Source organism: Callithrix jacchus, chromosome 16, assembly GCF_049354715.1.
Source record: "Callithrix jacchus isolate 240 chromosome 16, calJac240_pri, whole genome shotgun sequence".
In the NCBI taxonomy this organism is placed as follows: domain Eukaryota; kingdom Metazoa; phylum Chordata; class Mammalia; order Primates; family Cebidae; genus Callithrix; species Callithrix jacchus.
The window spans coordinates 32,430,001-32,452,699 of record NC_133517.1 but is presented as its reverse complement, the minus strand read 5'-3'; the positions used below and the strand labels follow the sequence as shown (position 1 = coordinate 32,452,699).

The window sequence follows — 22,699 nt, the reverse complement described above, 5'->3', positions numbered from 1 at the left end:
GAGGGAGCAGGCTCCTTCCTCCTCCAGACTTGCACGTTCCCGCTAGCATTTTCTATTGGCAGAGCTTTATAGGGAACCAACAGAAAAAGCAGAAATACAGATTGCAGAGTCCCAGGCCCAGCATTGCCAGGCAGGGGATAGAAAGGGGACTTTGGAGTTGAGAGAGTTATTTAGTAACTGGCACACATCTGTAGAATCAGAGCCCAAATCAAGAATAGAACATAAGCTAGGTGTGGTGGCAGACACCTGTAGTCCCAGCTACTCGGGAGGCCAAAGCAGGAGGCTTGCTTGAGCCCTGGGCAACATAGTGAGACCGTATCTCTACAAAAAATTAAAAAAATTAGCCAGGTGAGGTGGGGGCTGAAGTGGAAGGATCACTTGGCCAGTGTGAACACACCCCACCTCTAACAAAAGAAAAAAAAGAGAATACATCAGTACCAACTCTCAGAAGACTCCATCATGCTGTCTCTCCCAGTTGTTGCTTCAACCCCCAAGGGTAGCTACTGTTCTAACTTGGAGACTTGTAAGAGTGAGGTATCTTTTTTTCAAGTGGCTCTGGCTATTATTGACTTTATTTTTCCTTTTTTTTTTTTTTTTCATTTTATTTTTACGTATTTTTGCTTTTTTGGAGACAGGATCCCACTCTGTCACCCAGGCTGGAGTGCAGTGGCTCAATCATGACTCACTGCAACTTCCACCTCCCAGGCTTAAGTGATCCTCCCACCTCAGCCTCCTAGTACCTGGGACTACAAGTGCGTGCCACCACACCCCTCTGATTCATTCTTTCCTTCCTTCCTTCCTTCCTTCCTTCCTTCCTTCCTTCCTTCCTTCCTTCCTTCCTTCCTTCTCTCTCTCTCTCTTGCTTTCTTTCTCTCTCTCTCTCTTGCTTTCTTTCTCTCTCTCTCTCTTTCTTTCTTTCTTTTTTTTTTTGAGACACAATCTTGTTGTCACCCAGCCTGAGTGCAGTGGTGCAATTTTCTTGCCTCAACCTCCTGAGTAGCTGGGATTACAGGCACGCACCACCATGTAATTTTTTTTTTGCATTTTTAGTAGAGACGGGTTTTCACCACGTTGACCAGGCTGGTCTTGACCTCCTGGCCTCAAGTGATCTACCCTCCTTGGCCTCCCATGGTGCTGGGATTATAGGCATGAGCCACCTCACCCAGCCCTGGCTGATTTTTCTATTTTTCATAGAGATGGGGTTTTGCCATGTTGTCCAAGCTGGTCTAAAACTCCTGGGCTCAGGCCATCCTCCTGCCTCTGCCTCCCAATGTGCTGGGATTATAGATGTGAGCCACTGAGCCTGGCCTGTTTTTTAGCATATAACTACTTCCTGGCAGATAGTCTATTAAAACATTGCATTTAACATTGTTATGCTCACTAGTTAGACCAAAAACAATACTTTTCTCCAATGGTACATTTAATGGCAGTATATTTTCACTGGGTAGGTTTTGAGAGCTGCTGCTAAAAATTATGATTTTTGATTTATGGGATTTGAGGTTGCATAGATGAATTTTAATAATAGGGCAAACTAAGAAATTAAGAAGGTTCTTCAAGTCTGATTTAGACACTGATGCTTTTAAAGCTCTTTGTTTCCAGAAAGTTTTTAAGAAAACAGTGATAAATTCATTATACACTGTAACATTAAAATATATACATATTTATATGTATATGTATATGTATACATATGTGTATGTGTATATGTATGTGTGTGTGTGTGTGTGTGTATATATATATATATATTTTTTTTTTTTTTTCCTGAGACAGAGTCTTGCTCTGTCACCCAGGCTGGAGTGCAGTGGTGCAATCCTATCTCACTGCAACCTCCACCTACCAAGTGAGTTCAAGTGATTCTCATGCCTGAGACTCCCAAATAGCTGGGATTACAGGCATCCACCACCATGCCCAGCTAATTTTTTTTTTTTTAATTGGAGATGGGGTTTCACCATGTTGGCCAGGCTGGTCACGAACTCCTGACTTCAAGTGATCCACCCACCTTGGCCTCCCAAAGTGCTGGGATTACAGACATGAGTCATCATGCCCAGCCAACATTAAAAATATTGATTGAACATTTGCACAATACTTTCCTAAATTATAGTAGAGCATTTACTGTATAATTATAGTTAAATCTAAATGAAAACATTTATGATAAAATATAACTTATTCTCATTTATTTTTGTCACAACAGGTTTATGAAGTTTATAAAATCTACGTATTTTCTCTCTTTCTGGGATATTTACTGCAGTTTGAAAATCCAGCTTTGTTGGTATCTCCTTTATTAAGTTTAGTAGCAGCCTTAATGCTTGCTAAGTGCCTTCAGGTAATTAGAATTGTCTTTTTATTGTTCTTATTTTGATTTTTTGTTTGTTTGTTTTTTTTGAGAGGGAGTCTCGCTCTGTTGCCCAGGCTGGAGTGCAGTGGCGTGATCTCAGCTCACTGCAACCTTTGCCTCCTGGGTTCAAGTGATTCTCCTGCCTCAGCCTCCCAAGTAGCTGGGATTACAAGTATGTGTCACCATGCCCAGCTAGTTTTTGTATTTTTAGTGGAGACGGGGTTTCACCATGTTGGCCAGGCTAGTCTCGAACTCCTGACCTCAGGTGATCTGCCCATCTCAGCCTCCTAAAGTGCTGGGATTACAGGCTTGAGCCACCGTGCTCAGCTGTTCTTATGATTACTTTTTAAATTGTTAATTTTTAACACTTCACTTTTTTGTTCATATGATTTTTTTCTCCACAGCTGAATGTGAAGAAAGGAAGTTTTGTAGCTAAAATAATAAAAATGATTAATTTTTACTTGGTGTGTACTCTGACAATAACATTGAATATTATAATGAAGGTAAGTAACTCTCTGAGATTCATATAGTAAAACAAAATGAATAATGAAATATATTGGACTAACTTTTAATGAGAATAATGAGATAGCACAGTAATAGAGTTTGGACAGTATAATTTTGAGTTAACAATCATAACTAGCATATTGGGTGTGAAAGTAGGATTCTGATTCTTTTTTGTATATAGTCAAAGAGAAAACGGGAATGCATATTTTTCAATAAGTTAAAAATTTCATCATTACCCAGTTAACCTTAAGTAATATATGGAATAAAGTGAGACAAATGAAAAATGTTTAGAAGAGTGGGTGAGTTACTTGAGCCTAGTGGGATAAGGTTGAAACGTTCTTGATCACCTGAGGTCAGGAGTTCAAGACCAGCCTGACCAACATGGTGAGACCCATCTCTACTAAAAATACAAAAAATTAGCTGGGCATAGTGGCACATGCCTGTAATCTCAGCTACTTGGGAGGTTGAGGCAGGAGAATCGCTTGAACCTGGGAGGTGGAGGTTGCAGTGAGCAGATACCTTGCCATTGCACTCCACCCTGGGCAATAAGAGTGAAACTCCATCTCAAAAAGAAAGAAAAGAAAAAACAAGAAATGTTTTTACTACCCCTTTGTAGTTGTAGTTTATCCTTCAGTATAAAGTCATGTAATTGATTTATGTCAGTAAATCTCCTTGCTTTCGTAGTCATGCCATATATTCTTTATCCATATTTTTGTTTTTTAGTCTTGCTGTTTTCTGTCTCTAGTTTTGGGAGAAGCATGTGCAGTAAGCATAGCTGATATTTCTTTGTTAACTGGTGTTTTTCTCTTCTAGATGTTTGTCCCACACAAAGAAAATGGGCACATGCTCAAATTCCTTGAAGTAAAATTTGGACTAAATATGACTAAGTAAGTTTTAAATTAAGTAAGTTTACCTAAATCTATACCACTTAGACAATAAGGATAAAAAATACTCAATGGCTGGGCATGGTGGCTCACATCTGTAATCCCGGAACTTTGGGAAGCTAAGGTGGGTGGATCGTGACCACTTGAGTCCAGGAGTTTGAAGCCAGCCAGGGTTGTGGCAAAACCCCATCTCTACAAAAACAAACAAACAAACAAACAAAAAACACTTAGGATGTGTTTGCCACATTATTGGACTTTAACATTTTGTTGTAAATGCAGTGAGTTGAAGTAGACATTCTCAGTCCATCAGTGAGCATTTCTGAACATCACTCCATCTCTAACATCCTTCCCCACTGCTGGGGATTCAGGATTGGAGCTTGGAGATGCATGAGAAATGAGGATGCAGATAAACATATATACAACCAGGAGTCTTGTTGATCATACTTAGGGTGGGAAAAATGTTTATCCTGATTCATTACTGCTTAAAAGGTTTACATTTCAAATTTTATGATTTATCTTAGTAAGTAGATACCTCTTTTTTAAATGGATCCTAGTTGAGTTACATTTGCCAATACAGAGTAGGTCTATCCAATAATAATATAATGTGGGGGTCTGTTGTGGGGAACTAGGGGAGGGACAGAGGTGGGTAGGGAGGTTGGGGAGAAATGCCAGATATAGGTGATGGGGGGATGGAGGCAGCAAACCACATTACCATGTATGTACCTATGCAACAATCCTGCATGTTCTGCACATGTACCTCGGAACCTAAAGTGCAATTAAAAAGATAATTATATATATTAAAAAAATAATAATGTAGTGTGAACCACTTATGTAATTGTAATTTTCTAGTAGCCATATTTAAAAAAATACAAAGAAACAAGTGAAATTAATTTTAATATATTTTCTCTAATATATAAAAATATTTTAACTTGTAAGCAGTGTAAAAATTATTAAGGAGACATTTTGTTTTTCAAATTCTTATTTTGCTTTTTCTTTGAAATCCTGGGTATATTGTAAAGTATGTCTCAATTTGAATTGGCTACATTTTAACTGTTTAATAACTGCGTGTCTCTAATGGCTACCATATTCGACAATGCATTTGTAGAAGTTAGCCGGCTGAATTGTTTGTTGTCTTCTAGGTAAAGATAGAAATGAAAATTCCCTAAAAACTATATTGGGCTTTTGAGATAGTCACATTACTTAGTAATAAAAAGCGGCAGTTTTGCATTTATTAGAGCAGTTTTTTGGTGAGTGCACATGCTTCGTTTACTAATACAATACTATTATCTTTTTTTTTGAGACAGAGTTTCGCTGTTGTTACCCAGACTGGAGTGCAATGGCACGATCTTGGTTCACCGCAACCTCCGCCTTCTGGGTTCAAGCAATTCTCCTGCCTCAGCCTCCCGAGTAACTGGGACTACAGGCACGCACCACCATGCCCAGCTAATTTTTGTATTTTTAGTGGAGACAGGGTTTCACCTTGTTGACCAGGATGGTCTCGATCTCTTGACCTCATGATCCACCCGCCTCGGCCTCCCAGAGGTGCTGGGATTATAGGCGTGAGCCACCGCACCCAGCCTTTTTTTTTTTTTTTTTTTCCGAGACAGAGTCTCGCTCTGTCACTAGGCTGGAGTGCAGCGGTGCAATCTTGGCTTACTGCAACATCTGCCTCCCGGGTTCAAGCAATTCTCCTCCTCAGCCTCCCGAGTAGCTGGGACTACAGGCATGTGCCACCACGTCCAGCCAATTTTTATATTTTTAGTGGAGACAGGGTTTCACCATGTTGGCCAGGATGCTCTCGATCTCTTGATCTTGTGATCCGATCCCCTTGGCCTCCCAAAGTGCTCAGATTACAGGCATGAGCCACCTCGCTCAGCTATTATTAGCTTCTTTTATAAAGGATAGTACCTTGCTGTTACAAGTAAATGAGTGTAGGAAATGTGTTTTTTCTTAGTTTTTACTGATATTAAAAAAATACTTCTGTGTTCAGTACTTTAAAATGTCTGTGAGTTTAATATCATGCTTTTTGTCTTCTATAGGAATTTTACAATGAATTGGCTCCTCTGTCAAGAATCCCTGCAGGCACCATCTCAAGATTTTTTTCTGCGATTGACACAGTCTTCTTTATTACCTTTCTATATTCTAGTGTTGATTATTTGTTTACTTTCTATGTTGCAAGTTATTTTTAGGAGGATTAAGTAAGTAACTATGAGAATCAATCATATTCCTAACATACATTATGGAAATATATAAAATACTTATTTTTAATATTTTTCCAATTTTTTATATTTGCTTTAGAGCTTCTAATTCCATTCTCTTTTTTTGACATGGAAAATATCATTATAAGATGTGTTGATCAGGTGCAGTGGCTCATGCCTGTAATCCCAGCACTTTAGGAGGCCAAGGCGGGCAGATTACGAGTCAGGAGTTCGAGACCAGCCTGACCAATATGTCGAAACCCTGTCTCTACTAAAAATACAAAAATTAGCTGAGCATGGTGGCACGTGCCTGTAATTCCAGCTACTGAGGAGACTGAGGCAGGAGAATTGCCTGAACCCAGGATGCAGAGGTTGCAGTGGGCTGTGATCGTAGTGCCACTGCACTCCAGCCTGGGCAACAGAGCAAGACTCCATCTCAAAAAAAAAAAGATGTGTTAACCAGAAAAATTTAAACTTAGTTTTTATACATCTAAATAGGTAATGGCTAGATTTAATATCATTAGAGACTTAATATATAACTGATATTTAAATAATCAGTTAATCTTTTACAGACTAATTCACTAATTTATACAGATTTTTACTTAATATAAGAATAATTTCTTCTATTTAACTTAAATGAAGTTAGCAATATAAGTAATTTCAAATTATAAAGTTTGAGGCCAGGTGCATTGGCTCATGCCTATAATTCCAACAATTTGAGAGGCTGACGCAGGAGGATTGCTTGAGGCCAGGTGTCCAAGACCAGCCTGGGCAACATAGTAAGACCCCCGTCTCTTAAAAAAAAAAAAAAGAAAGAAAGAAAAGTCTACAAAGTTTGACTAGCCTTTGATGTTTTTTCATGTTTGAAAAGAGGTTGTGTATAATTTTTTCATTTTGAGAATTTAGTTACTCAAATTATGATTTAACTACATTAGCAATTGCTAGTGGAGTCATAATTGATCTTCAAAGAAGAAACTACAAATCTGTTTTTTTTTTTTTTTTTTGTGATAGAGTCTTATTCTGTCGCTAGGCTAGAGTGCAGTGGCATGATCTTGGCTCACTGCAATCGCTGCTTCCCTGGTTCAAGCGATTCTCCTGCCTCAGCTTCCCGAGTAGCTGGGACTATAGGCATGCACCACCTCACCCAGCTAATTTTTGTATTTTTAGTACAGATGAAGTTTCATCATGTTGGCCAGGCCAGTCTTTAACTCCTGACCTCAAGTGATCCACCCACGTTGTCCTCCCAAAGTGCTGGGATTACAGGCAAGAGTCACTGCGCCTAGCCCTTTATTATTATTCTGAAAATTCATGTTTAGTCTTAGAGTTTGTAGTCTTCAGGTTCTAAAAGCCATTCGCAGCAACTTAAGAGATATGTGATAGGTATTTAACTACCAGAACATACTTTCAAATTTTAAGGATCACATATTTTTTGTTATGACAAAATATAAAATTTTAGGTATGTCCTTCAAAGATGATAAACAGTGTATCTTTGGTTTTTCAAAAATATATTTTCAAAGTATTAAAAAATAGATTTTCTTTTTGTAGCGGTAAGTCCCTGAAGGAAACTGTTACTCTTGAAGATGGACGAATTGGAGAAAGACCAGAAATAATTTATCATGTAATTCACACTATTTTATTGGGTTCTCTTGCAATGGTTATAGAAGGGTAAGTGTACTTTATTTGATCCCTTTGTTTTTACAAAGATTGTCGGCCAGGCGAGGTAGCTTACACCTGTAATCCCAGCACTTTGGGAGGCTAAGGCAAGCAGATTGCCTGAGATCAGGAGTTTGAGACCAGTGTGACCAACATGGTGAGATTTCATCTCTTCTAAAAATACAAAAATTAGCTGGGTGTGGTGGCATGTGCCTGTGGTCCCAGCTACTGGGGAGGCTGAGGTGGCAGCATCTCTTGAACCTGGGAGGTCAAGGTTGCAATGAGCTGAAATTGTGCCGCTGTACTCTAGCCTGAGCAACAGAGCAAGACCCTGTCTCAAAAAAAAAAAAAAAGCCAAAAGAAACAAAGATTGTCTTTTTTAATGGTAATAAGTAGATAAATCCAAGAATATATTTATAAAACTTTATAAAAACTCAAAACCTATATACCTATAAACTTTCTTAATTTATCTGGAGTTAAAGGTGTTTATAGTACAATGAACTGACATTTACTTCTTCATTCATTTGTTAAAAAAAACTATTGGCCAGAAGTGGTGGCTCACGCCTGTAATCCAAGCACTTTGGAGGCCAAGACAGGCGGATCACCTGATGTCGGGAGTTCAAGACCAGCCTGACCAACATGGTGAAACCCTGTCTTAATAAACAAACAAACAAATAAATAAATAACTGTTGAATTTATTCCAAGTTCTAGATATTATGCTAGGTGCTGAAGGTACCTTGGTAAGCAATAGTAGAACACACAGTCTCTAACCTTATTTAACTTATGGCCTAATGGAGGTGACAGATGTTAATCATACAAAAATAAAATTACAACTTTGACAGGCAGGGATACAAACCACTATACTAATGAGGAGCTGTTAAAATTACAACTTTGGTAAGTGAAGGAGAGGTACATGGTGCTGTGAGAACATAGAAAACAGATTTGACTGGTTCTCTAAGGAAAAAGTACCTGAGACCTGAAGGGTAAGTAGGAGTGGACGAGGTGAAAAAAGAGGCAAGAGGACTGCAGGTAGAGGGAATAGCTTATGCCCAGGCCTGGGCAGGAAGGATCATGGTGCATTGCTGGTGGGAGGAAGAGGAGCTCAGTATGGCTGAAGGCACAGTGAGCATTCAGTAGGCTTTGTTGAGGACTTTGGAGTTTTCCCTTTTATCCTTTACTTACCTCATTTCTTTTATTGTCTTTCAATGGCAAATGATAAGTTGTGTAATAATTGTTTAGGGAGTTTTAATCCTTGAAACATATCTTGCATTATTTATTTTTAAGTCTTTAGTTTTTTTTAACTTACTTTGTTCCTGCTTCTATAGAAAATCATGCCCTCTTGTTAATAAACTTTATTAAAATGCATCCATTCAGCAGAAGGTTTTAGCTTTTTCTTTCTTTTTTTTTTGAGACGGAGTTTCACTCTTGTTACCCAGGCTGGAGGGCAATGGTGCGATCTCAGCTCACCGCAACCTCCACCTCCTAGGTTCAGGCAATTCTCCTGCCTCAGCCTCCTGAGTAGCTGGGATTACAGGTGAGCCACCGTGCCTGGTGGTTTTAGTTTTTTCATACACTTTTTTGTTTTTTTTCTTTTTGAGATGCAGGCTCACTCTGTCACCAGGCTGGAGTACATTAGTTTGATCTCGTGTCACTGCAACATCCGCCTCCCAGGTTCCAACAATTCTGCCTCAGCCTCCTAAGTAGCTGGGACTATAGGCACACGCTACCACGCCCAGCTAATTTTTGTATTTTGTAGTAGAAATGGGGTTTTACCATATTGGCCAGGCTGATCTCGAACTCCTGACCTTGTGATCCACCTGCCTCGGCCTCCCAAAGTGCTGGGATTACAGGCATGAGCCACCACACCCAGCCTAGTTTTTTCATACTCTTTTGCTAATAGTGGAAGATATAAAAAATATATATATGATAGGATCCCCCCTTCCTCAGAAGCACACAGTCTAGGTGAGTAAATGCAGTTTTCAGAAATTATGAGACCATCCTTACTTATGTCACCAGCTGCAAATTTAGGAGCCCCCCAAACCACTTTCAGGCTCAATAACTAACAAGGACTCAAAGAACTTTTCTAAGTTATTATAGTCGCCTTTTGGCTCTCTGAGCAGCACCATGGCGGTTGGCAAGAACAAGTGCCTTATAAAAGGCGGCAAAAAGGGAGCGAAGAAGAAAAGTGGTTGATCCATTTTCTAAGAAAGATTGGTATGATGTGAAAGCACCCGCTATGTTCAGTATAAGAAATAATTGGGAAGACCCTAGTCACCAGGACCCAAGGAACCAAAATTGCATCTGTTGGCCTCAGGGGTCGAGTGTTTGAAGTTAGTCTTGCTGATTCACAGAATGATGAAGTTGCATTTAGGAAATTCAAGCTGATTACCCAAGATGTTCAGGGCAAAAACTGCCTGACTAACTTCCATGGCATGGATCTTACCTGTAACAAACTGTGTTCCATAGTCAAAAAATGGCAGACAATGATTGAAGCCCATGTTGATGTCAAGACTACCAATGGTTACTTACTTTGTCTGTTCTGTGTTGGTTTTACTAAAAAATGCAACAATCAGATAGGGAAGACTCTGATGCTCAGCACCAACAGGGCCACCAAATCTGGAAGAAGATGGTGGAAATCATGACCCGAGAAATGCCGACAAATGACTTGAAAGAAGTGGTCAGTAAATTGATTCCAGACAGCATTGGGAAAGGCATAGAAAAGGCTTACCAATCTATATCCTCTCCATGATGTCTTCGTTAGAAAAGTAAAAATGCTGAAGAAGCCCAGGTTTGAATTGGGAAAACTCATGGAGCTTCATGGTGAAGGCAGTAGTTCTGGAAAAGCCACTGGGGATGAGACAGGTGCTAAAGTTGAACGAGCTGATGGATATGAACCACCAGTCCAAGAATCCGTTTAAAGTTCAGCCTTAGAATAGTCGCAAATAAAAAGTCTTATTTGTGGGAAAAAAAAGAAAAGAAAAGTTATTATAGTCAAGTTACAGTTTGTTACAGTGAAAGGATACATATTAAAATTAGCAGAGGAAAGAGACCCATAGGACAAGGTCCAGGAGATACCAAAGCACAGAACTACTGTTTGTTCTCTCCCAGTGGAATCATGCAGATTCCTGATTTTCTCTCAGGAATGATGTGTGACAGTATACACAGAGTACTGTCAATCAGGGAAGCTCACCCATGCTTTGTGTTTAGGGTTTGTATTGGGGCTCAGTTATATATACATGATTGACCACCTGTGTGGCTGACCTTGTTTTCAGCCATTCAAAGGTTGAACTGATACCACATAGCCCAAGGCTCCCACCCAGGCAAACTTGGGTCCTTTGCTGTTTTGTAAAACCACGGTGGTTTACATTTACACTCTGGCCCCAGATTCTTCCAGTCTCTTCTAAGTTTGACACCAGGGAATATATCATGAAAGAGTCTGGTTGTTCTCCTTAGTATTCATTACAGAAGTTGTCCCTTGAAATGTTATTTTTACTTGATAATCTGTACTAAGCACTGATACCTATTAATTTTTCTAAACTCTTCCTTTTCTATTTTTAGCAGTTAGCATCTCCTATGGAGATGGGCTCCTTTTGTTTTCTTTATAATCTACAACATAAAGTAATGTATTTTCTTCTAATAATACAAGTTAATTTTTTCTGTACACCTGAATTTCTAATCTTTTTAATTTAAAAGCTCAATTTTTAAATTTTTATTTTTAAAAAATCTTAAAAGTACTATATGCAGAGTATAACAATCCCTAATAATAAATAGAAGTAAAAAATAAAAATCTCTCCATTCTACCTTTCTACTCCTCAGAGATCACTACTGTTAGCAGTATATTTCCATATTTTGTTTTTTGTTTTATTGCTTGTTTGAGATGGAGTCTCACTCACTCTCTTCCCCAGGCTGAAGTGCAGTGTCATGTTCTCAACTCATTGCAACCTCCACCTCCTAGGTTCAAGCGATTCCCCTGCCTCAGCCTCTCCTGAGTGACTGGGATCACTGGCACGCACCACCACAACTGGCTAATTTTTTTGTATTTTTAGTAGAGATGGGGTTTCGCCATGTTAGCCAGGCTGGTCTCACACTCCTGACCCCAGGTGATCCACCCACCTTGGCCTCCCAAAGTGCTGGGTTTACAGGCGAGAGCCACCACACCAGCTAAATTGTTGTATTTTTAGTGGAGACAGGGTTTCACCTTATTGACCAGGTTGGTCTCTAACTCCTGATCTCAAGTGATCTGCCTGTCTTAGCCTCCCAAAGTGCTGAGATTACAGGCATGAGCCACTGCACCCAGCCTCAGGTGTTATTTTTCCTTGTGCCATTTACCTATATTTAAAAAAATTAAAAGCAAAAGTTAGGGTAACACTGCAGATGAAGTTTTATATTTTGCTTTTTTGTTTTTCAATAATTATGTAATCAATACCTATTAAAGAACACAATTTTTTTTTTTTTTTTTAATTTTCTTGCTATTAAAGCAAAATGCTGTAGTTAAAACCCTTGTGTGTGGCCAGGCATGGTGGCCCATGTCTGTAATCCCAGCACTTTGGGAGGCTGTGGGGTGGGTGGATCACTTAAGGTTAGGAGTTTGCCGCTAGCCTGGCCAACATGGTGAAACCCCATTTCTATTAAAAATATGGATATTAGCTGGCATGATGGCACGTGCCTGTAATCCTAGCTACTTGGGAGGCTGAGGTAGGAGAATCGCTTGAACCTGGGAGTTGACGTTGCAGTGAGCCAAGATCACGCTGCTGTATTCTAGCCTGGGCAACAGCAAGACTCTGCTTAAAAAAAAAAAAAGCTTGTATATATACCTTTATACTCTTATGCTAATATATTTGTAGGCTACATTACTAGAAATGGCATTGCCTATCTTAGAGTTATTTGGGTTTTTTTAAGAGAGAGTCTTGCTCTGTTGCCCAGGCCCTGGAGTACAGTGGTGTGATCTTGGCTCACTGCAGCTTCTGCCTCCCAGGCTTAGGTGATCCTCCTGCCTCAGCCTCCCAAGTAGCTGGGACCACAGGCATGTGTCACTATGCCTGGCTAATTTTTGTAGTTTTGGTTTCACTGTATTGCCCAGTTGGTCCCAAACGCCTGGCTTCAAGTGATCTACCTGCCTCAGCCTCCCATTTGGTGGTACTCCCAGTCCACCAAATTGCCTTCTGAAATGCTCTAATAGCTTATACTCTCTCTAAGAATACAATTTTGCTGCATCCTCATCAGTATTAATGCTTTTATTTTATCCTCATTTGTTCCCAAGTCTCCTTGATTTTTAAAAAACTGGATAACAATCTGTTGCTGAAAATCAAAGGCTAAGCTTTTTTACTGTTCCTTAACATTTTGGTATTTTTGTGTAGGAAAGAGCTCAGAGAATAAAAATTAGATAATAACGATATTCACAGGATGTCTCATATATGATTCCTTTTGTGTTTTCTAGCTTGAAGTACATCTGGATTCCTTATGTGTGCATGTTAGCAGCATTTGGTGTATGTTCTCCTGAACTTTGGATGACACTTTTCAAGTGGCTTCGATTAAGAACTGTACACCCAATATTGTTGGTGAGTTGTCATTTTGTGTTAAGTATTTGTTTCTCTTCTAACTATATAAAATCAAATGCTAATAAATGAAAACTACATTGAAACCTATTAAAATAGCATGAATAAATTACATTATGACTTACAGGAGGAAAAACTGATCCTGTGCAAAACATTTTTAAAAATAATTTCTGGGTGGGGCTCAGTGGCTCATGCCTGTAATCCCAGCACTTCGGGAGGCAGAAGTGGGTGGATCACTTGAGGCTAGGAGTTTGAGACCAGCCTGACCAACGTGGTAAAACCCTGTCTCTACTTAAAATATTAGAAAAAAAAAAAATAGCCGGGTGTAGTGGTGCATGCCTGTAGTCCCAGGTACCCAAGAGGCTGAGAATTGAGAATCACTTGAACTCAAGAGTCAGAGGTTGCAGTGAGCTGAAATCATACCACTACAATCCAGCCTGGGCAACAGAGCAAGGCTCTGTCTAAAAAAAAAAAAAAGAAATTATGATTATCACAGTAATGCATTTCAATGCATACAATCTAACAAAAAAAAAGTAAAAATGTAAGTGAATCAGTAATGTGGGAGATCATCAAGAATTAATTTTGTTTTGTTTTAAGACGGGGTTTCACCATATTGGTCAGGCTGGTCTTGAACTCCTGACCTCAGGTGATCCGCCCGCCTCAGCCTCCCAAAGAATTAATTTTTATGATATCTTTCTTGGTTTGATTTAGAACTATGGCATATTTTCTATGTGAATGGAACATTCTGCCTGCTAGGTGTTGGAATACAAAGATAATTATAGCATAGTTAATTTCATCAAATGGATTATAATCTCTGGGCATAAAAACAGATAATAAGAATTTGGTTCTCTCTCTGCTGCTCCCTCCTTTTCCACTTTCTCCAGCTTGCCTGCTCTTCCTTCTGTTCCTGTCCCGTCTCCTAAAAAACAAAAAGAGGTTTTCATAGGGTGCTATTAGAACATAGGGAAGGGCTACTTAATTCTTTTTGTGCTTGTTGTTGCGGGGATTCAAATAAGGCTTTCCAATCTGAGATTGAAAAGATATTTCGTTATTAGGCAAATAAAGGTGAAAGAAAGGGTATTCATGGTAGCAGGAATAGCCACAGAGGTAGGCAAAGAATATGATGTAATCAAAGGGACTGGGGGACAAAACACAATATATTTTGTTTCCTTGGTGCATAAAGTGTGAGGTAGGTAGGGGTGGTCAAGAAATGAGACTGGAGAAGTGAAGGAAGGTGAGGCCATGGAGGCCCTGAGTGTCATGCTGCAGAACTGCCTCTCATGCTGTCGGCAAGGGGAAAGCATTGGGAAATGTATGCCTCATGGAAAGTGAGAGAGTCAGACTTTCATTTTTTATTTGCCCCACTCTTACAATTCTGCGAAGGATAGTCCTACGGGAAACAGACTGCAGTCACAGAGGAGGCCAGAGTGGATAGAAGTAATTGAAGCTTCGATTTATTGAATGCTCACTATGTCAGGTACTGTTTGAAGCATTTCACATGCTATTCAATCCTAGATTTTCTCTGTTTTATAAAAAGAAACCAAGGCTTTAATTGGTTAAATAACTTGCTTGAGATTATGGAGCTTATGAGTATGGAAACCAGGATTCATGTCCAGGATTTTCTTTTCTCTTTTTTTTTGAGACAGTCTCACTGTTTCTCCCAGGCTGGAGTGCAGTGGCACAGTCATGGTTCACTGCAGACTTAAACAACTGGCCTTAAGCAATCCTCCTGCCACATCCTCCAAGTAGTTGGGACTTCAGGCACACACTACCATGCCTAATTTAATTTTGTTTTAATTTTTCTTTTTAGAGACAGGGTCTCACTATATTGCCCAATCTGGTCTCAAACTCCTGGACTCAAGCAATCCTCCCACCTTGGCCCCTTAAATCCTGGGATTATAGGTGTGAACGATCACACCCAGCCACACCCAGGTTTTTCTGACTGCAAAGCCCATTCGATTTATACTATGCCACATTGGAATGAAAAAAAGTAATTAGAATATCAGTAAGTCTCACTGATTGATTGAGTATGGGCAAATGAGGAAGAGGGAGACACGTTGGATGTTTCCTAGGTTTCTGGTTGATATGACTGTGGATCACAGGGTCACTAAAGACATGGGACAATAGGAAGAACAGGTTTTATTATAGCAGGAAGATGATTCATTATCCTTAATAATAGTCATGTTGTGTTTTGCCAATCTTACTTTGAGGAGAATTTATTCATTCTTATTTTAAATGACTAGTGTACTGATATATATTAGCTATTTTTCTTGTGTTAATTCATTGTCTTTTTTGTTGTTAGCTTTTCATGTGCTAGCCTTTGTGAGATCTGTATAACATAAATTTCTGGCAAATTTTTCAAACATTGACTTGCTAGTTGAAATATTATGAGCATTATCTTTTTAATGTTCTGCCTTAAATTTTTATAGGAATGTTTATGTCTCACTTTACTTCCAACTTAATATCTTTGGAACTCTAGTTTTCACCCATCTCATTCTGCGAACTGGGTTCTATGTTCACTTTAGTTTCTTTGAAATTTGTATAACTATAGAGATATATGATTGGTCATAGAATCAGTGTGTATTCTGACATGTATTTATCTGTAATCCTTTTTGCTTTAATATTTTAGGCTCTTATTCTGAGCATGGCTGTGCCCACTATAATAGGTCTCAGCTTATGGAAAGAGGTAAAAAAAAGTTAGACTTTTATATCAATAAAATGTACATTATCTACAAAGGTAGTGATAAATTTATATGTGTGGGTAGAAAACATGTTGAGGCACTATCCTAAAAAAATAAAATGTAATATTCTTAGTCATGCTTAATTTTTTTGTCATTAGGAACATTGTAGAAGAGCTAAAACATTTCTAGAATGCCACCTGATGCCATTTTCTGTAGTCTAATGCTAGTGTTAATTCAGTCTATAATTGGCAAAGGAAATTGCTGAGTAAATAGGAATTAATATTTTGGTATTGTAAAGTTTTAGTAACTAAAACTTTATCATCTTTAAAATGATATAAATTCTGCAAATTATTGGACCTGAAAATGTATGTATGTATGTATGTATTTAGTATGTGTGTCCTGAAAGATACAACTGATGATCAATTTATCATTGTTTGATAAGGATAAAATTATTTATTGAGTCAAAACAGTGAATTAACCATAAAATAGATGATTTGGATTAAAAAAATAAGCAGGCTATTGAAGGAAAGTGAAGATCCATCATGACATTTTTTCCATGTGAACAGTGTTGTAATATCATTTGCCTTAAGTTAGTCTGTTAGTCTTTTGAAATACTGTGGAACAGTTTTAAACTTTCTAATTACTGACATACACCTTTGGGGGATTTTTTTTTTCTTTTGCATTTTAGTTTTTTCCAAGATTAATGACAGAATTAATGGAACTACAGGAATTCTATGACCCAGACACAGTGGAACTTATGACCTGGATAAAGTAAGGATTGAAGTGCCCAAGACTATTGTTAAGCTGTAAATCACTGCATGCTATCTACTGAATTCAGGGGAAATAATAAAGTAATACTTTAATAATAAATTAATACCAAATTTTTCTCATAAAACTCAGGAGTTTTTGGGATATTTAGGTTTTGGTTGGACTTTGTGATTCTAATTTTCTGCTCATCTCCACGGGCTCGAAAATAAAGAATTGGTCAATATGAGATTTGAAACTCCCATTGTCAAACACTTAGAAATATGGGATAAAAAAGAACAGGTATTGTTTTATTTAGGTAGTCAAGAGGATGCTTATTTTGCCCTGTATTAGAGGTGAATTAGCAATGGATTACTAGTCTTGATAACCAGGGGTTTTAGATTTTAATGCCCACACAGGACAGGAGATGTGATTTTAGGCTTATGGAAGCAGGGAATTGGAATTGAGAACTCCCCCAACACACACATATGTAACTGAGGGACCCTCAAAAAGCTACACTGGCAGTGAAAGGATAGAATAGCAAACTACCACATTAGTGAAAGGGTGGAATAGCAAAATACCCAGTGGTAGAGAAAGAAGATAAGAAAGCATGTCTCTCTAACATTCATCTCTTGGTCAAAAAAAAAATCTCCCTTCTCAATTTATAGTAATGGATCTGAATTCATATGGGTTTATAGTTTGAAATTATATTTGTCTAAGAAACCTCCAATTAAGAAATTAGCATTAAAAGTAGTTTGGGGTTGGTGTGGAATGGCTGACACAACCTCAACCCATGTTATACAGGATTCCATAAGTAAAGTTTCATGCAGGTAAGCTCTGAAATTTTAAAACACATAAACAGTTCAGTACATCTCATGATAAATAGCAGAAGTAGACATCTAGCTATTTCTGATAATAAAATTTGTGTCATTTAGGATTTGCTCTATAACAGAGTGCCACAAAACTTAGTGGCTTATGAACAATAAGCATTTGTTACTCCACACCATCTTGAGAATTAGCAGAGTTGGGGTGCTGGGGAGGAACCTTTGGGTCTGAGCCAGTTCCACTGGGACTGGATAGTCTGGCATGGCCTCTGTCACAAGTCTAGGGTTGGCTAAGTGTCAGCTGGGGGGATCAAATTGACTTGGGCCTCTGTGTCTCATTGTCTAACAGGTTAGCTTGGGCTTGTTCACAAGGTGGTATTCGAAGAATTCCCTAGAGCAGCAAGAGAGGGCAAATATCAGTGTCAAGCATGTTTTAAGTCACTGCTTATATGGTGCTTACTGTTGTCCTGTTGGCCAAAGCAAGTCACATAATTAAGACCAGTTCCCTCCAAGAACATGACCATGGGGAGAGGAATCATTGTGGCTATTTTGTAACCAGTCTGTTCCATGGATGGATACTATTTAATAACTACACTGAAATTTATTAAAGACATAAAGGAAGACAAGAAAACATGAAACAATGTTGAAATACTATCAAAAAAGACCAGAAAAATATGGGAAAAAAGACAAAAAGTATTTCTAGAAATTTAAAATAGGTTTATAGAAATAAGAATAGGTTTAGTATAATGTCTTGTTACTATAACATACCTTCTATTTTATAAAAATAGTTTTCTTTAGATCACCCTTAACTGTCACCCATTAATACTTTTTGTGAATTTTGTTTGCTGTTGTGGAACACTGCCTTGTGTTGTCATTAACAAAAGAGGAAGTTACATCTCTGTATGATTTGCCACATACTTTCAAAAACAGCAAAGGCCCAAACAATTGCATACTGAACATGTACGTTACCGTCATACAATTACTGTGTTTTATATCTGTTTCCTCACTATTGAGGAGAGTGGCCATATGCTGTCTCTTTATTTCCATAGCCTGGCACTGTCTCTAGCACATAGAGGTGGGCGCATAATGTTAAATGCAGACAGTGAATAAATAAGTGAATGTATTAGATCAGCCCTTTGGGACCTGCTTGTAGGTTTCCTGCCTTGCAAATAGCATCTGTCTGGGACTTTGAATAATGATTCCGAGTAGAGAACTCCTATATGTTATGTCTGGAGACAGACACATGGGTAAAGACAGAGAAGGAGCAGGAGGAGAGATGGATTTGGAAGGAGTTGGGTTGTAGGTGGCTAATATTTGCAAAAGATGGAGTTGAGAATTCACAGTATCACCACTGAACTAGCCACCTTATCTAAAATAATATATTCTTTTTTCTATCCCCTTACTCTTCAGTATTTTTAATCATATTATCGCCCAATATATATGATTACTGCTTATTGTCTTCCCCCTGCTCCCTTCTTTTAGAAAAGTTTCTGTATTTTCAGCACAAGTGCCTGGTGCATAGTTAAGTGCCCATTTTTTTTTTTTTTTTAATTTTAATGAATCCATAAGTGAAATGAAAACTGGCATTGAAACTTAAATGTATAAACATTGTAAGTTGTCTGGTATTTCAGAGTTGATAAAGATCAATGATCTAAACAGTATGCTTACCTTTTCAGTGTGTAAATCTGTATGATTCTTTGCAGAAGGCAAGCTCCAGTTGCAGCTGTGTTTGCAGGGAGTCCACAGTTAATGGGTGCGATTAAATTGTGCACTGGATGGATGGTGACAAGTTTGCCTCTTTACAATGATGATGATCTTCTCAAGAGAAATGAAAATGTAAGACATTTTGAATTCTACATTTGGATCTGTTTTCCAGCACTTTGTATTTTAGCATAGTCTGCAGTATACATATGCTTCTGTGTAGCTAGGAAAGTCCAAACAATTTTAGAAGAGTTAATTAACTTCCATTTTAAAAAACCTGTATAATTAATACATCCAACTAAGAGGAGACCCAAAATTAAAATATTAAGTTCTTTGTTTTATGAATAGTATTGATATATTTCCAGGAAAATACTTAATTTTCCACAAAGTATCAAGGGACCAATGTGTAATATTTCACCCAGGCTGGAGTACAGTGGTGCAGTGTCAGCTCACTGCAACCTCTGCTTCCTGGGGTCAAGTGACTCTCCTACCTCAGCCTCCTGAGTAGCTAGGATTACAAGTGTGCGCCACCATGGCTGGCTGACATTCTTATAATTCACCCAGGCTGGAGTACAGTGGCACAATCTCAGCTCACTATAACCTCCACTACCTAGGTTCAAGCAATTCTACTGCCTCTGCCCCCTGAGTAACTGAGATAACAGGTGTGCACCACCACAGCCAGCTAACATTCTTTAAAAAATATTGTTCTCAATTAAATTTTTGAAAGAAGACTGTCAATTAATGTCTTGGTACTGTACTGTTTTTCTCAGCTGAAGTTCTAATATGGCTTTTAAAACACAAAATTATTTTTTAATAAATGGACTGTTTTCTCAGTATAACATTAGAATGATATCTAATTACAGTTTAGATAATATATTATTTTGAATGTTTGTATGTATTTAAATGCTAACTTCATACCTGAAAGCAATGATCAACCGAACCTGAGTTCTCAATATTCTGTTTTTCCATTTTAGAGAATTTCATAAAGTTTTTAAGCATATTCTAAGTTAAGGAAGAAATATAGCAATCTAGAAATTAAGAAAGCAGACTCAGGAATTAGAGTACCTGAATCCAAATGCTAGCTCTGCTGTGTATTAGCTTTGTGACCCTGAGCAAGTTACTAAATCTGGAAATTAGGTGAGAAAAACAGTTCTCACATTCTACTTATGAGAATTAAATGAGATTATGTACAATGCCTGAAACACAGTAAAATTTCCAAGTTAGCTATTATGTTATTATTCTGTACTATTATGTTGTAGTTGCCTGCACACACATACCCATGGACACACACAAGATACAAGAAGAGTAAAAAAGCAGGAGCAATCAATCAATTCTGCCTACAAAAATCTAAGAATTTATCATAAAAGGCAGTCCCTTGATCTGGGCTTTAAAGGATGATTAGAAACTTGTTTGGAAACGAAATATATATTATTCCAGGCTGAAAAAGCAACATGAACCAAGGAATTTGTAGCCTTGAAACTAGAAAATAATATGAGGCCAAATTCTGACGGACCTGGAATGTCATGCTGAAAAATCATCCTTGAGGCAGTTAAGAGACATGACTTTTAGTAAGCCTGGCAGTGGAATGGTTAGATCTGCTTTGGAGAGTTAATTATGGTCATGGCAGAAAGAACAGATTGAAGCAGGCAGGGGAGAGATCAAAGATGGGGAGATCTACCTGAGAATGATTTCCTTGAGAGGCAGCAGCCATCTCTGATACAGTATTTGCTGTGCTTCCAAAAGATATAGAGTTGCTCAGGCAGAATATAGAGAGCATATTCCTGAATTTTATTTTTTATGGTTATAAAACAGCAAACTCTGTGACTTTTGATTGGTCTTTTTCTAATATGGAATTTCAGAATTACTTTTAATTAGGTCAGAATTCTAGTTAGGTTCTAGTAAAATTTTAAACACTTTAGAGTTTTATGTAACTTGTCTATAAGAATAGTAACCACGGTTTTTCTCTGGTATATAGTACATAGCAGGTATGAGTAAATTTATTGTTAAACTAAAATCTAAACTGAATTTCATAAATAAGACTGTATCATTTATTATTTTTTTATTTTTTTGGAGACAGTCTCACTCTGTCACCCAGGCTAGAGTGCAGTGGTGCAATCTCAGCTTACTGCAACCTCAGCCTCCCAGGTTCAAACAATTCTCCCACCTCAGCCTCCCAAGTAGCCTGGACTATAAGTGTACACTGCCATGCCTGGCTAATTTTTTTTATTTTAGTAGAGATGGGGTTTCACCATATGACCGAGGCTGGTCTTGAACTCCTAAGCTCAGGCAATCCACCCACCTCGGCCTCCCAAAGTGCTAGTATTACAGGTGTGAGCCACCACGCCTGGCTTCTTTCTTCCCTCCCTCCTGCCCTCCCTTCCTTCCTTCCCTCTTTCTCTCTCTGTCTCTTTTTCTTAAATTTTTTTCTTTTTCTCTCTTTCTCTCTGTCCCCCTCTTTCTTTCTTTTCTTTAAATGGAGTCTCACTCATTCTGGTATGGTATGGATTTAAATGGTAACTTCATATCTGAAAGCAATGATCGACTGAACCTGAGTTCCTAATATTCTGTTTTTCAAGTTTCCAGAGTTTCGTAAAGGCTGGAGTGCAGTGGCATGATCTCTGGCTCACTGCAACCTCCATCTCTCAGGTTTAAGTGACTCTCCTCCCTCAGACTCCCAAGTAGCTGAGACTACCAGTACGTGCCACCACGCCTGGCTAATTTTTGTATTTTTAGTAGAGATGGGGTTTTGCCGTGTTGGCCAGGCTGGTCTCTAACTCTTGACCTCAAGTGATCTGCCTGCCTGGGCCTCCCAAAGTGCTGGGATTACAGGCGTGAGCCACTGCACCTGGCCAACCATATTATTTAAATTAGATGGAGTCTCTAATTCATATTATGTGGCTAATCTTTGTATAATCCCCTGGGCCAGTGATTTAACCTGGGACAGTTATCCCACCAGGGGACATTTGGCAATGTCTGGAGACATTTTTGGTTGTCACAATGTCATAGCAGGAGGAGGGGTTCTATGGGCATCTTGTGGGTAGAGACCAGGGTTGCTGATCTACATTGCAGAGAACAGCCTCCCTCCTCTCCCAACAAAGAATTATGTGGCATAAAATGTGAATTGTTCCAAGGTTGAGAAACTGTGCTCTAGGCTATCAATAATGTTATTGCAATTGCATAGAAGTGTTTTTTTTTTAATGCCCCAGCAGTATGTTTTAGTTTCTTTTTTTTTTTTTTTTTGAGACAGAGTTTCGCTGTTGTTACCCAGACTGGAGTGCAATGGTGCAATCTCAGCCCACCGCAACCTCTGCCTCCTGGGTTCAAGCAATTCTGCCTCAGCCTCCCGAGTAGCTGGGACTACAGGCGCACACCACCATGCCCAGCTAATTTTTGTATTTTTAGTCGAGACAGGGTTTCACCTTGTTGACCAGCATGGTCTCGATCTCTTGACCTCGTGATCCACCCGCCTCAGCCTCCCAAAGTGCTGGGATTATAGGCCTGAGCCACCGCGCCCAGCTGTTTTAGTTTCTTAACACTTAAAAATAAATAAAATTGTAAGTAACTATCAATAGATATAGGCTGGATAGGATAGAACCATTCCCATTGAAACTTATTTCATGTAG

The 22,699-nt window shown here is 38.6% G+C and overlaps 1 protein-coding gene across 12 annotated transcripts in view; it reads left to right on the top strand.

Moving 5' to 3' along the window:
• The window catches only part of DPY19L4 (dpy-19 like 4), a 67,784-nt gene that overhangs the window by 38,545 nt on the left and 6,540 nt on the right, over positions 1 to 22,699 (top strand). For 6 of the 12 annotated variants that reach the window (XM_078352671.1, XM_035276487.3, XM_078352670.1 and 3 more), the window contains 9 exons: positions 2,189 to 2,320; positions 2,737 to 2,835; positions 3,650 to 3,723; positions 5,760 to 5,918; positions 7,464 to 7,583; positions 13,009 to 13,129; positions 15,756 to 15,812; positions 16,496 to 16,578; positions 19,079 to 19,211. In XM_078352671.1, coding sequence (XP_078208797.1) covers positions 2,189 to 2,320; positions 2,737 to 2,835; positions 3,650 to 3,723; positions 5,760 to 5,918; positions 7,464 to 7,583; positions 13,009 to 13,129; positions 15,756 to 15,812; positions 16,496 to 16,578; positions 19,079 to 19,211 — 978 coding nt within the window. The remainder of the gene's footprint in view (positions 1 to 2,188; positions 2,321 to 2,736; positions 2,836 to 3,649; positions 3,724 to 5,759; positions 5,919 to 7,463; positions 7,584 to 13,008; positions 13,130 to 15,755; positions 15,813 to 16,495; positions 16,579 to 19,078; positions 19,212 to 22,699) is intronic. The other 6 variants (XM_078352668.1, XM_008982917.5, XM_035276489.3 and 3 more) reach the window with 5 other exon arrangements.